Raw genomic sequence first — 17,493 nt, 5'->3', positions numbered from 1 at the left:
TATATATACGTTATTTTCGTAATATTGAAATGAAAGTTTCAAACACAAGCACCTGTGTCCCTATCTAAATGAATTATATATGTATATAATAATGTTTAGAATTCAGGACTAAAATTAGTTTGTTCATGAAAGCTGTTGGCAATAAAATGATACACGTACGGATAATACAAAGACTATTAAAGAAACTTGTGCGGTTGCGCCAGAAAATTGAAAAATCCCCATTGAGAACAAACAAACCCTTCTTACTCTTACCACACCGATCGAAGATTAATACGACAAAATTTAGAGTATTTGTGCCGTCAATCTTTGAACATCCGAGTGATTCTCTAAATTTGTGACTTATTACAGCCTCGCCGATTGTTTAAAGCTCTAGTTTTCGTAATGAATTGTTTATCATACCCCCAAGGGATTCTAGTTGTGGCGTCTGACAAAAACTAAGTTTATAAGAAGAATGAAAAGAAGCCGAGTGTTTACCGGCTCTCAAAATAAACAGTTCATTGTTGATTCTTAATAAAGCGAAATCTCTTTGCTGTATGATAAATCCTTTTTGACCAAGCATGGCTTGGTCAAGAACGCAAAAAAGAACTCGGCCAAAATTCAGTTATCTTGACTTTAGGTTTGGTCAATAATGCAAATGTAATAATCAGGTAACCAATCATCACCATTCTCAATGAGAGTCAGAAAGAAAAGGGAAAAAAGAAGCAGCGAAAATACTAAGACGGCGCGACTTATGAAAATTTGACTTTCGTGTGCACGGTGTTTGTAAAATACTGATCTTCTTTTGCAGTGATTTTCAATATTTTAGAAAAACAAATGTATTTATGTTTTTCATCTAGAACTGAAGAGTCGAACTGAATAATCAAAGTCAGTGTTAACTACTTCAAGACAGTCCCTATCGATGCTTACGGACCAAACATTGAAACTACAAAATCCGACAATCTAACATGGTCATGTTCGAATCAAACATAACTTCGTTTATATGTAATAATCAGGTAACCAGTCATCACGAGGGTGTTCATGGGACAGCGAAGCGACTTCCGCACCGACGCGAATTTACCCCTGCTATATTGCAGCATTGGGAGAATAGTTTTGTTCTTGTTAAAATTTTCGTAAACGGTTCATGTAAACGAAAAAACCCGTCAAAAATCTTCCATTAAAAGGTTTCTTTGGTATGAGGAGTCTCCAAGTAAACATTAGCCCAAGTAATTCTTAAAAGTCCGCTGGTTTTTAATGTACATCTCGATTGTTCGAAGCTTTGAGAGGAAAACTATGGACAAGTTGTGAATTAATAAGGAAGTTATCTCCTCGTAATCTACATCATCATCCACGTCGTCGTCGTCATATCATCAAGAGAAATTAAGAATTTATCGATAAAATATTAAAACGAAAGCACCTTGTGTCATGGCCAGTCCAAACAAGATAAAGGTCATCATCGTAAAAAGACAGCTTCTACGTTGTGAGAGGCTGTGTGTCATTTTCCAAGCTTCAGCAGATTATTCATCTGCAGGACTATTGAAGAGCAGTAATCAATACAGGAACTTAATAGTCGCTTCTGGAAGTTAATGACTTACAGCTTGATTTTTTATTTTTTCAAGTAATGCATTTCTATTGGCCAAGGCAAAGTATATACTGTACTTGTAATGACAAATTATAAAGCGAATAGCAAAGAGATAGCACCTGCAAACGAGAGGTTGAATTGGCGACATCAGGTGAACATTGACAGCTTTCCTTACCTTACTTTAAAAATATTTTCAATAATCGATAATAGTAATTGACAGTTTCATTCTTAGAGCTCTAAGCTCTCCCCTTGAGTCTAATTCTGAAAAGATGAAATAATGTCCTGCAGCTAATCAGTAACTCTCTGACGTATAATGAATAGCTGTGGTCGCTTGTCTTTCGTACTTCTGACATTTATTTTTGTAGAGCAGTTGACGCCTTCCAAACACAATCAACAGTTTTGTCTATGAGATCTTTTCAAATAGATAAAAGTGGACAAACGGGCAAACATTTGATTTGAATAATGTCCTTAGAAGTTCCTCAGTGGAAGTATGGTTTAAAAATAAATGAATTCATAGAAAGCTCTGCAATATTAATGTTTAAGTTTAAAATTAGCGACAACTAAATTACCACAAGCGTCCAATGGAGGACAACTTTAGAGGACTTATATCTTGCGATTGCCAAATGTTTTGCTATACGAGCTTAAAAATTGATTTCGAACGCACAAATCATTTTTTAAAAAAAACGCTTTGATAAATTGCATTCTAGCTTTCGAGAGAAGGCGTCAAACCAGATTTCTCAGTTTGAAAAGCTGAAAAAGAGCCAAGCAAATATTGGCTTACGCTGTCGCTCTAAACATAGGCGTCATAGATACATGTAACATAAACAAACCGGTTCATTTTGGCTAAATTACACGGGATGAAATACACACGTAAGAGGATATCACCCTCATCTCATTTCAGTTTGCAAAAGATTCAACGGCTACTTTAAAAGATCTTGAAAGCGTAACATTATATTTGTTTGGTTGGATAGTCTTGTGTTTCAGGGAGTGAGTAAACAAATGATATCATCAAAGGCAACCGACGTTCTTCTATTTATCACCAGCAGTTCAATTAAAAAAACAGTTAGATACTGCTCCCCCCCCCTCAAAAAAAAAAGACAAAAACCAAAAAGAAAGCAAAACAAAATTCAGCCACTTTCTAACTTGAGATAATTTTGAATAGCTTATCGCTTCTGCTGCGATAAGCGATGCGAAAGAACAATGGAATATCACTGACACGAAAATGCTCTCCACTACCATTGCTACAAAAACTGTTAAAACTTTGTGGCAGAAATTCAAAATCATTCTTCCACAGCCAAGGCTTGTCTTCATTAAATCTTCCGTGTAGGATGAGGCAAATATGGGAAACAAATACACTTTAACATACAAAGGAAAATGCCTCAGGTAGGCTCTCGAGCTCGAGTCATCTATATCGAGCTCGGTTTCCCGGGAACAAATATTGATTCACAACTTGGATAAATCGATCTACAGTCCAATTCAGTTATAATCACTTCAGTGTTCCGGTAAGATCAAATGCATTTGAGCTAGCTGTATTTGACAAAGATTTGGGGATACTGAGATCAAAGATGGAAAGAAATGTTTTCCGCGTATTATATCTTATTTGAATTGAAACTTGAGAAAATAAATAAAAATATAGTTCCGTGCTAATTTCACCAGCCCACCTTCCCTAATTTTGCGTTCGGTGTAATTCAGTTCTTTTATCAGTTTTGCCTAACTTTAGTTTCCACCAGTCACAGACCATCAAATGATAGACTTGTTTAATAAATAATGAGTCCATGATGTTGTTTCATGCTACTAATATATGGCTCTATGCTACTTCGTATAACTTAGTGTCCTCTACACAAAACCCTTGCTCCAGCAATCCTTGTCGGAACGGTTCAACTTGTGTGGCCAAGCGTGTCGATGACGATTATAAGTGCACATGCACACCAGGATTTAAAGGAAAGAACTGCCGTAAAGCTGTAGGTATTTAAATATTACCACGCTCTCAACGTATAACCTTCACTACCAACCTCGAGTTTTTAGAGCGTTATGACGGCGAGCAAACATTCAAACAGTCAGCTTTAGAAATTCTCCACTGTGACCAAAATCCATTATGAACTCCTTGATAAAACCCAGCAAAATGTTTTTACAGTACGTACCCAGATTTAGAATACCCAAACATCAAAATCTTGCCGACCTCATCTCTTACCTGGTATGATTCGCAAAGTAAGAAAGGATCTCTATACAGTTATCTCAAGAATTTTCCTTTCACAACCTCCTTACAGAATAATATGCAGTGTCGAGGCTATTCCTCAACAAGTCCTTAAGTCCATTCCTCAGTTTTTTCGTTTTTCTAAAGATTCGTAAGAACATGAAGCCTCACTAGCTTGTTCTTCAGTTTAAATTTTCATTTCTTTTCAGTCGCCCGTGGTGAATTTAGTTTGCTCTGAAATTGTGATTTATCTCTATTATTTCCCTCCTTTTATCATATGGTAAGTTTAGATAGTTCCTGTTTCGAATTTCGCTTCGCTGGGTAATCTTTGATGTGTTTTGCAAGTTATTACGGCTTGTTACGAGTTCCTAATCCAAAATGGAAGGTTGTTGTGCTAGCAGTTTGTGACGTTCTCCGCCCGATCGATAAAGACGTTGTTTGGAAGGCTAAAACTGCATGTCCGGCCCGGATATGCGGTTTTACTACATCCATATTGAAATCACTTGACTGTGATCCCTGCAAACTGACTGGCTCTCATCGATGCGATTTGATCACAAATCGCACCATATTATGTTCTTAGTCGCATATTTTTCTCAGCCAATGAGACGGCTTTACTAAAACACAAGAACCAAACAAATTTCAAGGCTTGTTTGAAGAAATCAATCAAATTGTAGGAAAATGAGAGACAAATTTTGCAACTTTTTACAAACCAGCTCAATACACTGGATCAACAAAATACCTGTACAGCCGGAAAACATTCTTGTATTGAGTGACTGAAGTTTGAAATTCAAAATAGATGTGATAAAGTAGTAATTGAACTTCGTTTATTGCAACTTTGGACTGAAATGATTCTTGTGATTTAAAATCAAACATGCGCAGCACGCTCGTCTGATTTGAAATCAAGCGTATGATTTCAGACCAAATTGCGCGTCATTCAGTTCAATAACCATTACGTCTATATTAAGAGATGGTGGCGGCGTATTGACACATTTATACAAATACATGAAGTCCATAGTTATTCTAACTTAACACTTGTTGAAGTGTTCAGACTTTCGCGTTACATCGAGATTTTACATGCTGATCACCGCTACATTTTGGAGTTGAGGGTTAACGTTATAAAATATGACGACGGCCGTTCCTCTGTACTTCAAAAGTAAGCAATCTCCAAAAGAAAAGCAGCAACGAATCTCTTAACCCAATTATTAAGACCAATGACGATGAATAACTTGTTGTCGAGGAGAGAAGAAATAAGAGGATATTACTAGTACCGACAAGCAAACTTTTACTGATTGAACGCCCAGAAATCATTTGAAATAAATGCATGCTATATCTAGGTCTGCCTTGGTGTTTACCATGGAACCAAGAAAGGAAAAAACCTATCGTAAGCCGATACTTATGCGCCTTTTATCATGGACTTTCTGACCTTTTTCACCAAATGCTACGCCACCCTTCTGGCCATGTGAATTAGTGAACGCAGTGCGGATGAATGACGCACTAACATCTGAGCACCAATAGGTGCATGTCATAAAACAACCCCCTGTGTAGGCAGAAATCAGGAAGCCCTTGTAGAACGGATCATCACAAATCAGAAGCTGGTAGGAATAAGCCGAATCAGCCCCCACGCCGTCCCACAACCCATAGGTGTATACAGATTTTCCGTGATTGAGGGAGGCCTTAATAGCTTGATTGTTTCGTGACTTGAAGTAAATCTTCTTTCCAGTTTTGTGATCCTCAAAGATGATTTCTGTGAACTGAAATAATCATAATGAAATAATAAACTTAATAATTCTGGTGGAAAGCAGAGTAAGGAGAATCAATACAGAATGGAGGGGTCAGTCTGTCTAAAACGTAATTTAAAAGGGATAGAGGAACTTAGCAATAAATTTGAGCAACATTAACATCAACGAACAAACAGGTACTTGTTATAGACGGCTTTTTTGTGCAGTCCCAGAAGCAAGGTGGTCACATTGAGTTATTCACATGCAGCTGTTTCGAGAAAGTTTTCTTGAGAATGAAGCAAAAGTGCAAGCGACAGGATAAAGTGAGTATCTATAACTCCTTTTACTTCACTAAGCGAAATAAATCCGTCAATCAATCAACTCCATTGTGTCTCGTTCTTAGAATGACGTTTTCTCAGATTTCCTGAAATCTTGAGGTCGCCTACTCACAATATCTTTCGGAGTTATCACGTGCACTTTTACACTTTTTTTCCGACAACCTTTCACGAAACTGCTATATTCAATTGCATGTGCCCAAGGACGATAATGGAGTAATGTGCTTTATATTAAAATCTCGCAAAAAGGAATGTCCGTGGTATGATCATTAATATCAGCTAACAAACTTACTGGGATGTTGTTGCAATCGGTTCTGTAGCCGTCACTTCCATAAGGAAACTGTGCGTTGTATGTGACCTCACTCTCAGGTCTGACTTATTCATCGGTAGTGTAACACATGGTCCATCCTCTATTGTGTGACGTCATGTCACAGTAGGCCTGAAATGCATTGGAATGGCTTCCTCCATCCGGGTCCAACCAGTACATGCCATTACCCCGGGAAAAACCTCGTTCCTTAATGTCCAAGCAATGAAGTCCAACAAATGGACCCGAACATTAAAAGAAATAATAACAGAGTCTATGTGGCTAAAAGAAGTTGGCGTATCAGTATGACTTATGACTACAGCTGAGTTCTGAAAATTCGAATCTTCGAGGGTAATTGAATTCGAAAAGGTTCGTATCATCGCAAGTGAAACATAGACGGAGTTAAGGAAACATTGACATTTCTTTCGAACATTGAAGTTTTGAATCAAATGCTCTTGTTAAGGAAATTGCTTTTGGTAAAGCGTAGTCAGATGAAAATGGAACATTTTGAGAAACTTAGGAACATTTTGAGATACTTAGGTATCAAGTTCTCTGAAGAAAAAGTGTAAAACTGGTTAACTTGATTGGACTGGCGCGCGTTTTGTGTACACGTGCATGCTTGAAACCGATAATTCAGCGTTTTGGATTAGCGTGTTCGTTTTGACTGGTCAGGTTTTGAAAATTGTGGTTCTATAGAGCAAACAAAAAACCGATTGGGAAATGCCCGGAAAGAAAACGAAAACTGGTTTCAGTAAGCAGAAGGTTGGAATCATCGGGGATTCTTTTTATTGAGGTTGACAGAATCGCGGGTTAAATAAAATGAATATAATTTTTTTTTGCTGGAAATAAATTCCTGAACTCAAAAGAATACGAAACAGAAAAAGAAAACGTCAGAGCAAACTGACCTAACTCCCCTCCCCCTTCTACGCTCGGCGTGTCGGAGTTTTCTTCGTTTTTAACAAAATCGAGATATTTAAGATTGACAAGCTAAGTTTTCTTTCTAACAAAAGGACTACTATTTCTATGACCAGGCCCGTGTCACTGAGACAAGAGAATTACAGTTTATATTCTCTTGAGTGAAGTTATCATACGAAATCACAGCTGTCAAATAACACTTTCAATCATGCACTTTCCTATTAGCAGCAGCCCCAATTGATTTACTTAAATAGGGAGGGGACGTATAGCTAAAACTGAAACAAGATTGCACTTCCAGTTTTACTGAAATGTTGGAATATGGGATTCTTCATCGGATTCCCTGTACTTATCGGACGAAAGCAGTTGACACAAAAATTGTCCCCACTTATCAGGAAATACAGCCAGGTTATACGAAAAACACGAAGTGATTTCCGAACAGGAAAATACGCACTCGCTGCCATCTTGGACAAGCTCTGAACCAATTCTTGTAATTTTTTTGATTAAGAAAACGCTTCAAGTTTGAAGTTGATGTAAGACACTAGAGGAAATTTCGGAACAAGCGAGCTGGCAAGTAGCAACAGGAGAACCAAACCAAGGTTTGTAAACATGCCAGGCGCCGTAATTTACGTTATTAAAACGAGAGCACAGACGAAAATCTTCAAAGAGAAAACAAAATGGACAGTCCGAGTTTTAAGGGTTTTCACTCTCAGCTAGATTGCGAGCTTACGTACGGTAATAAAAATCAAATACAGCTAACACTCGTATAGTATATAAAGTTTTATGTTCAAAAACAAAGCAGAACAAGAAAGGAATGATGAAAAAATAACCAAACTGGCCTAACTGTCAAAATTCATTCCAATCATGACAGCGTCAGAGCGACTGCGATCATGCCGAGGCCCATCGCGGCTAGTTCATCATGCACTCTCTGGTCATCGCAGTGAAGCAAGCCTCAGAAGCTACACCGGCCGCCCTTCGAGTGAAAAAATAATGACTTGCTCTGATATCCTTTCCGATGCTTCGAGTGGAAGGCCACATCAGTCACTGCAGCCGAGTTTTACGGCACTGTCATCCCGAGCGGTCTTGATTACGTCTCGTGTTTCTCCCTACACTTCTTTCGTGTTCTAGCCGCTTCCTGCGTGCTTTATAACAGAAAAGAGCACAGTCAAGGCCTCTCTATTTTTTAACAAGAATTCAAGAACTTTTATCAAATTTGGACGAAAAGCGCTGGCTCCCTGCCGTGGATACAGGCGTACATCATATAAAAAAAAGTGAAAGATAAAAAATGAAAGAAAACGTGCGATTGCGGCAGAACTTCTTAGTGGTTAACTGATTTTATTTTAAATGTCACCAACAACCATTAACACATCTTTTGTTGACATTGTTCTAAGGCGAGTTCGAAATGCATCTCTGATTATATTTTTTAAGCCACATAACAGTCACAGTCCTTAATTCGTAAACAAAAACAACTTTTCTCACCCTGGGAAGCCAATTATATATTGACTTGAATATCTGCACCTGACAACGACACTGACCGCGGGAGCCAATAAGAGAATGACTTAAGACAAGAATTGAATAACCTCTCGTTACGCGGGTTGGCAATTTCGACTTCGTCCTTCAAATGGAACTGCGTGATTATCAGTTGAATTAAACGAAATATTCATAATACAAATGAATGTTTACGAACTCGTTTTCGATTTACTGCAGGCACAAAAAGTTAAAATCAAGACTGTTCATAGAAGATTGCGATGTTGCTTTAAAAAAAAAAACTGTAAACAAACTAATTACAACTTTGTTTTTTTGTAACCTGTCATCTCAGTTTTCCCCTTTAGACAGAGGCTTGATGCCAACACAAAATATCAACTGTTTACTTCGGTTTCACTGTTTATTGCTTTGCTAAGCCAATGAATGTACGTAGAATTAAAAATACATAATCCTTCTACTTTCTTTCTGAACAAATCTTGTTGTTCGTAATCATTCAGCCTGCTTACCTATTTTTCCAATGGATTATATATTGACAACTACCTACAAAATGTTGCATTTATAAAATTACAACAATACCGAAATCACTCTTTACATTATACTTGTCAAATATTCTCTCAAGAGTCTGGTGTCATATTAAGATGAAGCCCTCCGTCTTTTCTTGTTACCTTGGTTGGTTAATGACAGAGGGATGTTACACGTAGATTGCCTTTACAACTACTACTACGAATACTTCCTTTATTTAATAGTGACACAGACTCTTCTAAATCAGCATGAAAATTACTTCGACTACTACTATACTTCTTCCTCTACTGTATTGTGACACAGATTCTACTAAATCAGCATGTAAATTACTACAGCTGCTTTATCCTCTACTGTATTGTGACACAGATTCTACGACATCAGCATGTAAATTGCTTCAACTACTACTACTACATCTTCCTTTACTGTATTGTGACACAGATTCTGCTAAATCAGCATGTAAATTGATTAAAGTCCTACTACTACATCTTTCTTGACTGTATTGTCTCACAGATTCCACCACATTTATACAATCTGCGCGTAGGTGTAGGATGGGCAAATCTTGGCGTGTGTTAGTAATATATACATCCTGAGTTACATTAAGCTAAAAGATACAATTACCATGCAGTTACAAGTTTTTAAAGTTAAAACTGTCTTTTATTTTAAGCCAACTCTGGTGCGCCTTTTATCATGGACATCATGACTTTTTACTCGCAAATTTCTGCATCCTAAACGTTGGATCACCTAAAGTTTGGCTGACATTACGAGCCCAACCAACGTGGAGAAGCCATTTCTGAACACCCTTTAATTCATATAGTGGATAAATATTATGCCACATGCCTCACTCTCAGAACATTTCGCAGACCAACATATTCATATATTGACAAAATACGTAGAATCCAGCGTTACTCTGAAGGATTGGTTCACCACGTTATAGAAATTAGACTATAGTGGCAAGGACATCAGAAACACACCTACCTCAGATGTACTCGGCATACGCCCCTGAAAACCACTTAGAGTGATGGAGGTCTCCTCTTAAAATATGTATCTTATTATTATTGTTATCATTAGTATCATTATTATTACTTGATGGGGCGGGGCTATTTAGAGATACGACTAGGCCTATCTTGATTTTACGCGTAAAATTCTGGAAAGTTGCTCGTTGAAATACCAAATTCCTGTTGCTGACAAATTGCAAATTCATAAAAAAAGTTGCTACCTAAATTTCTTGTTATTTTATTTAAACGTTAATCCAAATCTTTATTTTCATTCTTCACAATAATTGCAAACATTCGTCACGAAAAAAAGCTTAAAACTTAGTTGTAGTAAATTGCTCGCAAATATGGGTGAAATTTAAGGATACTCTTATGCCTAAAGGAACAACATACATGTTTCATTTGACGTCTTGCCATTTTAAAATATCAGATAAGAATCTGATATAAGATAAGAAGAAGAATTTGCATACATTAAAGTTTTCTATGAAAACTGTTGACTTTTTTTTGTGCTTGAAATGTGCCCTAAAGCCATATTTTGCACAAAAATTGGGCAATAAGGCAAAAATTGTTCGAGGTTGTTTGGACCACAAAAAGTTGCTCAGACGTTGTCGTGCACAATCGGGACAAGCCTAGATACGATTTATATGTTATGCTCATGTTTAAATATGACATACATAAGAAGGAAATTATGCAGCTCAATCCGTAAATGTCTCAGCGCAGACCGACACTGATGAGCCTTTTATCGAGTGGTCTGTGGCCATCGGTGTTAAAGGACACACCAGAGTAATGCGAATCGCTAGATGCAGTACGGAAGTATAGGGAGTCTCTCTCGTTACACCAGCTATGACACTGCTTGTAACAATTTCTGTAACCAGAAACGAAGAAGCCGCTGTAGAATGAGGTATCACAAATCAGTAGCTGATAGTCGTCGGTTTTGATCATTCCCACTCCGTCCCAAAATCCGTAAGTAGAAGCATCGTTCCCATAATTCAAATTGGCCGTTATGGACTGGTTGGTTCTTCGCTTGAAATACACTTTAGCCAAAGTTTGATGATCCAAGAACATAATCTCTGTAAACTGAAAAAAGAAACAATGCCTCGTATTACATGGTGTGAAATTCCGACCTTTTTACAGCCTTAGTCTAGGTTTTAAGTGCTTTAGTATTTTCTTTAGTTGAGAAGATACAGCAGCAGCCATTTTCAGTACAGTGAACGAATAGATACCAGTATATGAAATGCATCGTAAGGAGGGAATTGTTTGAAAAATTTTCTTGAATTTAACACAAAAATACTAACAAACCATTATGTACATCGACACACCTATTTATGCGTCATGCAATAACACAAAAAATGAAATAGTATTTCGAGATCCATATTCATAGAGATAAGAGATTATTCAATCAGCTTACAGAGATGTTGTTGCAGTTGGTCCTGTAGCCGACAGTTCCATAAGGAATAGAGGCGTCGTATGTGACCTCAGTCTTAGGTCTGATATATTCATCGGTAGTGTAACACATGGTCCATCCTCCATTGTGTGACGTCATGTCGCAGTAGGCCAAGAATGCATTGGAATGGCTTCCTCCATCCGGGTCTAACCAGTACATGCCATCTCCTTGTGAGAGACTTCGCTCCTTGATGTCCAAGCAATTCTTTCCAACAAAGGGGCCTGATTATTAATTGAATCGAAATAATTATTAATCTTTATGTAAGGAAAGAGAAATTTCACTTTCTGATTTTCATGCCAGAACGTATATTTTACACCGATGAGGTGAGAAAATGGGTCACCGTACGTTAATGCGCTTTTAACCGCAAGCTTAGCAACGGCGAGTGAACATTCAATGCCCCTTCGTCAGAGTGAAATATTGAAATACAAGATGCATGTATTGTGGCACTTTGATGGAGAAGAATCAGCAACATCTACTAAGGCATATAGGAAAAAGGCCTATGAAGGCTATAACCAGAGAGTCTAAACTTTTTTCGGGCCTCTTATCACTGTTTCCCACATCTATATCAGCTTGTTCTGAAATTGGAACCCTTTGTAGGCCATTAGAGGGTAATAACACGGGGTTGAACTGTGTTCAACTGTGAACGAAAGAGATGGAAATGAAGGGAATTGTAACCAATAAGAAAGAAAGGGAACAGAAAAGGCGTGAATTTCTTATTATGATACCTGTTTTGCACGCTTTTCCGTTGTAAAACCGAGGACACCAACTGCAGTAATAATCGCCATCTTTGAATTTGGCAACACATTTTCCTTTGTTTATGCAAGGATCGTTGATGCAGGGACTCTGTTTCCAAAAAACAAGAGAAAGGTAGTTTTATCATCCCAGATAAATTACTCATTCTCAAGACCTTTTGGGCTCATTATCACAAGAATAAGAACATTCAGAGGCGGCGTAGTGAACTTAACACACGTGCTAAGTTAACCAAGGAATTCTTCTTACCATAACTTCATTTGCCTCATTGAAGTTGCCAGCTAATATTACAGCTGTCAATTCAGACTTTTCTCCGAACATTATTCCAAAATCAGCCCTGGGCCACAAGTAAGTCTCCTTCGCAGCCGTTGTTGGGTCTCCAAATGCAACGCACTCTCCCCCCCTCCCCCCCCCCCCCACCCCCTCCAACTACTGAACGCGTTGCTTGACGAGGACCAAACAACAGCTGTGATCGAGGAGACCAGGCACAAGCAGTTGTAGATAGTCTCCTTGATCGCAGCTGTTGTTTGGTCCCCAAATACAAGTTGGATTTATTATAGTCTGCAAACTCCACAAATGTATCGGCCATGTTCACGTCGTATACTCCTTAATCTACAATGATCAGAACTGTTTCACATACCCATCTTTTATGAAACCCAGCCAGAAAATTATTATGTATAAAATCGATAGTGTGACTGCCGATCACACAAAATAATGTATTTTCAAAATAATTTTTTTGCTCTAATCCCTGAATTTGCTAAAACACTTGAAAAGGTTTATCTTTATTTATGATAATGCTAATGTTACTAGAGTGTTTTTCGATTCAAACTACACTCACCGTTTTACTAAAATGATGAAACATCGGGTTGTGGATCAATTCATTGGGCATCCTGTGCTTGTCAGAAGGTAGAAGTTCACACAACAGTTTTCCGTTGATATCAGGAAATGTAGCCAGGTTAAAAGAACAACATGAAGTGACTTGTAAACAGGCCAATCCACACTCGGTGTCCTTTTGGACAAGTTTTGAACCGATTCTTGTGATGTTCAGGTAAGAAAATTGTTCGTGCTTGAAGTTCGCATATGATACACCTGGCTCAGCAAAATCTTGCCGAACACCTTTTAACAGAAGGAATTACATTCATATTAGTTTTATCAAGCTATGGCAAAATATTCGAGACTGATTTCCCGTCAGAATCTAAAACTCTATTTTAAAGGAGTGCGCTTTATGAAACACTTTTAGACAGGACAGCGGCTGAGCGTAACCTTACGTAAAAGACGAAACAATTTATTGCAGGATGTACCAAAGCAGCGAGGTTATAAAAGAATGAGAACCCTTAACTTATACTGATCAAAGTCTCGGTAACTAAGCACATTAGTGAGCTATTCGGACCCGCCGTTCAATCAGAAACAGTTTAAAAGAAGTCAACTGCTGTGTTTTTACTAGGGCGCTTCGGGTTGCTTCGTTTAAGTACCTTTTCCCTCCGACTATTTATACCAAGTTATTACAAAGTGCGACAAGTATTTTTAAAAAGAGCCACATTTTATTTCTATTATCACAAATTGCGATGGTCTGTTATTACAAAGTGCGACAGAATTTTTGTTACTCACTGTGACAAGTGTTATAGAAAGTGCCACAGGTATTGGAAAATGCGACAATTTTACTACAAAGTGTGACAGGTATTTTAAAGTGCAACAGAACCTCCCGCATCACCGGCGACTGAATGAAAACTGTTTAGCTCAGTCCTACTGTTATTATACAAAATTATGCTTAAAGATACTTCATGGAAAAAATTTAACAGGGCTGTTCAAAACAAAAGCTAAATGTATATTGAATGGAAATATCAGAGAGAATGCCTTGTTATCATTTCCAAGAGTTACATCCTTTACGACAAAGTATATTTAATAGAGGACATCTAACTGAAGATTAAAATTTTGGCCATATTACAGCTAACGTTTAGTTTCTTTCCGTTGCAATTGAAAACCAAATTGACGGTTAACTTTTATACGACTTAAGGTTAAAATTCGTCAATTCTTACACTTAACAGCTAAATTTAACCACATCAAAACCCTCCTAAAACATTTTTAGACAGGTTTACTTTGTGAGTGTAGTTCAATTGAGCAGTGACCGTTTTGTGAGTAATCATTTAAAGCTACAAGCTGTTATACCTAAGTGTTAACTAAGATCTTAGTCATCGCTTGGTATCATATCGATGATGATCGAGTCAGACTTTCCGTGAAGGATTTTGAGCTACATCGAGCCTTTTCGATGCGTTTAATTATAGGAAAAAAAAAGCAATTCTGTTTCAGTGCTCAAAACAAACTGAACCCGTTTTTCATTATTTTGATCTCCATCGTTATACTCCAAACGTTCAGTTCACATGGATCGTCCGTTTTCTGTGACGTTGCAACAATAAAAACACTCGACATCGTGTGAAACCAATTCCGAAAAAAGGAGGAAAAGCGAAAAAAGTGGAGAAGAGGAGTTTTCGGTAAGAGTCAGTTTTTCCGAGAAAAAAAGAATTAGAAATTAAAGGAAGAAAAAAAGAAGCATCGAAAAAACCAAGACGGCGCGACTCGTGAAATTTGACTTTCGTATGCATGGCGCGTGTCAAATATTAGTCTCAATTTCCGAAAAACTTTCATTTGAAAAAAAAACAAATGTATATATGGTTTTCTTCTAGAACTGAAGAGTCAAGCTGAATAATCAAAGTGTGTGTTAGCTACTTCAAGACAGTCCTTATCGATGCTTACGGACCAAACATTGAAACTACAAAATCCGATAATATAAAATGGTCATAGTCGAATCAAACATATCTTCGTTCAAAAGGACAAAAATAGCGCATGTAAGGAGCCACACCTTCACAAATTATCAAGATATATATTACAGTCATTGTTACAATCAGATCCATTTCTTGTAGTCGCGAATACAGCGATGTTGTGGCACGGAACTTCATAACTAAACTGTTGACAGACAAACTTATATGTTATTTTCGCAATGCTGAAATGAAAGTTTCAAAATCAAGCACCTGTGGCCCTATCTAAATGAATTATTAAACTGTTTCCTCATAGGCCAAGGCCTTGCGCAGACCTAAGAATTATTAGAATTCAGAATTTAAAATCAGTTTTCCCATGAAAGCTGTTGGCAATAAAATGATACACGTAGGGATAATACAAAGAATATTAAAGAAACTTGTGCAGCTGCGCCAGAAAATTGATATTCCCCAATTGAAAACAAACAAACCCTTCTTATTTGTACCGACAATCTTTAAACATCCGAGTGATTCTCTAATTTCGTGACTTATTCCAGCCTCGCCGACTGTTAGAAGCTCTAATTTTGATAAGGAATTGTTCATCATACCCCCAAGGGATTCTAGTTGTGGCTTCTGACAAAAGCGAAGTTTATATGAAGAATTAAGAGAAGCTGAGTCTATAATTGAGCTCAGAGGTAGAAGACATTAAAAGAACTAAACATAAACAACTCTCATGGGTTTATTGTGCTACAAACACAGGTGTCTTTCCCGGCTCTCGAAATAAACAGTTCATTCTTGATTCTTAATGAAGCGAAATCTCTTTGCTGTATGATAAATCCTTTTTGACCAAGCATGGCTTGATATTAGCCTCTTTTTCCGTTTTTCTATGAACCTCAACGTCGTCTTGGTCAATAAAAGCGCAAAAAGAACTCTGCCAAAATTCAGTTATCTTGACTTTAGGTTTGGTCAATAATGCATATGTAATAATCAGGTAACCAGTAATTTCGGGGTTCGCGGGGCAGCGAGGCGACTTCGCAAAGACGCGAATTTACCCCTACTATACTACAGCATAGGGAGAATAATTTCATTCTTGTTAAAAATTTCGTAAACGGTTCGTGTAAACGAAAATCCGTCAAAATTTAGCATTAAACGGTTTCTTTAGTATTGGGAGTCTCCAAGTAAATATTGGCTCAAGTAATTCTTAAAAGTCCGCTGGTTTTTAATGTACATCTCGATTGTTCGAAGCTTTGAGAGGAAAACTATGGACAAGTTGTGAATTGATGGGGAAGTTATCTTCTCGTAATCTGCATCATCATCTACGTCGTCGTCGTCATTATCATCAAGAGAAATTTTATCGATAAAATATCAAAAAGAAAGCACCTTTTGTCATGGCCAGTCCAAACAAGATAAAGGTCACCATCGTAAAAAGACACCTTCTACGTTGTGAGAGGCTGTGTTTCATTTTCCAAGCTTCAGCAGATTATTCATTTGTAGGACTATCGAATCAATACAGTTATCAATACAGGAACTTCATAGTGGCCAGCTTGATTTTTTTATTTTTTCAGGTAATGCATTTCTATTGGCCAAGGCAAAGTAAATAGTGTACTTGTAATAAAAAATTATAAAGCGAATAGCAAACAGATAACACCTGCAAAACGAGAGCTTGAATTGGCGACATCAGGTGAACATTGACAACTTTCCTTACCTTACTTTAAACATATTTTCAATAATTGATAATAGTAATTAACAGTTTCATTCTTACAGCTCTAAGCTCTCCCCTTGAGTCTAATTCTGAAAAGATGAAATAATGTCCTGCAGCTAATCAGTAACTGTCTGACGTATCATGGATAGCTGTGGTCGCTTGTCTTCAGTAATTCTGACATTTATTTTTGCAGAGCAGTTGACGCCTTCCAAACATTATCAACAGTTTATCTATAAGATCTTTTCAAATAGATAAAAGTGGACAAACAGGCAAACATTTGATTTGAATAATGTCCCAAGAAGTTCCTCAATGTAATTATGGTTTAAGAATAAATGAATTCATAGAAAGCTCTGCAATATTTATTTTTAAGTTTTAAATTAGTGACAACTAATTTCCAGACGCGTCCAATGGGGGATTGGGGATTATCTTGCTGAATACTGAGATCAAAGATGGAAAGAAATGTTTTCTGCGTATTATATCTTATTTGAATTCAAACTAGAGAAAATAAATAATTATATAGTTCCATGCCAATTTCATCTGCACACTTTCCCTCATTTTTCATTCGGTGTAATTCAGTTCTTTTATCAGTTTGGCTAACTTTAGTTTCCACCAGTCGCAGTCACAGACCATCATTACCAGCCTCGAGTTTTTAGAGCGTTTTGATGGAGAGCAAACATTCAAACAGTCAGCTTTAGAAATTCTCTTCTGTGACCAACTTACATTATGTACTCGTTGATAAAACCAAGCAAATTATTTGTACAATAAGTACTCAGATTTAGAATACTTGAACACTAAAACCTTGCCGACCTCATCTCGCTTACCTGGTA

The 17,493-nt window shown here is 37.4% G+C and overlaps 1 protein-coding gene and 1 pseudogene across 1 annotated transcript; both read right to left on the bottom strand.

The window, feature by feature from the left end:
- Positions 1 to 5,128: 5,128 nt before the first annotated feature.
- LOC131798307 (uncharacterized) lies at positions 5,129 to 6,337 on the bottom strand (annotated as a pseudogene).
- A 4,155-nt stretch (positions 6,338 to 10,492) lies between these two features.
- LOC131795079 (uncharacterized) lies at positions 10,493 to 16,466 on the bottom strand. The gene is made up of 5 exons (XM_066161421.1): positions 16,345 to 16,466; positions 13,053 to 13,330; positions 12,190 to 12,307; positions 11,429 to 11,685; positions 10,493 to 11,097 (listed from the first exon to the last, which is right to left on the bottom strand). The coding sequence occupies exons 1-5, from the start codon at positions 16,424 to 16,426 to the stop codon at positions 10,732 to 10,734; spliced, it is 1,101 nt and encodes a 366-aa protein (XP_066017518.1). The 5' UTR covers positions 16,427 to 16,466; the 3' UTR covers positions 10,493 to 10,731.
- Positions 16,467 to 17,493: the final 1,027 nt, after the last annotated feature.

This window comes from Pocillopora verrucosa, chromosome 14 (assembly GCF_036669915.1).
Source record: "Pocillopora verrucosa isolate sample1 chromosome 14, ASM3666991v2, whole genome shotgun sequence".
In the NCBI taxonomy this organism is placed as follows: domain Eukaryota; kingdom Metazoa; phylum Cnidaria; class Anthozoa; order Scleractinia; family Pocilloporidae; genus Pocillopora; species Pocillopora verrucosa.
This window is presented reverse-complemented; position numbering and strand designations above follow the sequence as displayed.

Excerpts from the sequence above, each read along its gene's own strand:
- LOC131795079 (XM_066161421.1), bottom strand. The coding sequence starts at position 16,426 with ATGAAACACAGCCTCTCACAACGTAGAAGGTGTCTTTTTACGATGGTG. Across the intron at positions 13,331-16,344 it reads TGGACTGGCCATGACAAAAG|GTGTTCGGCAAGATTTTGCT; the intron begins GTGCTTTCTTTT and ends TTCTGTTAAAAG. Across the intron at positions 11,686-12,189 it reads CGGAAAAGCGTGCAAAACAG|GCCCCTTTGTTGGAAAGAAT; the intron begins GTATCATAATAA and ends ATTAATAATCAG.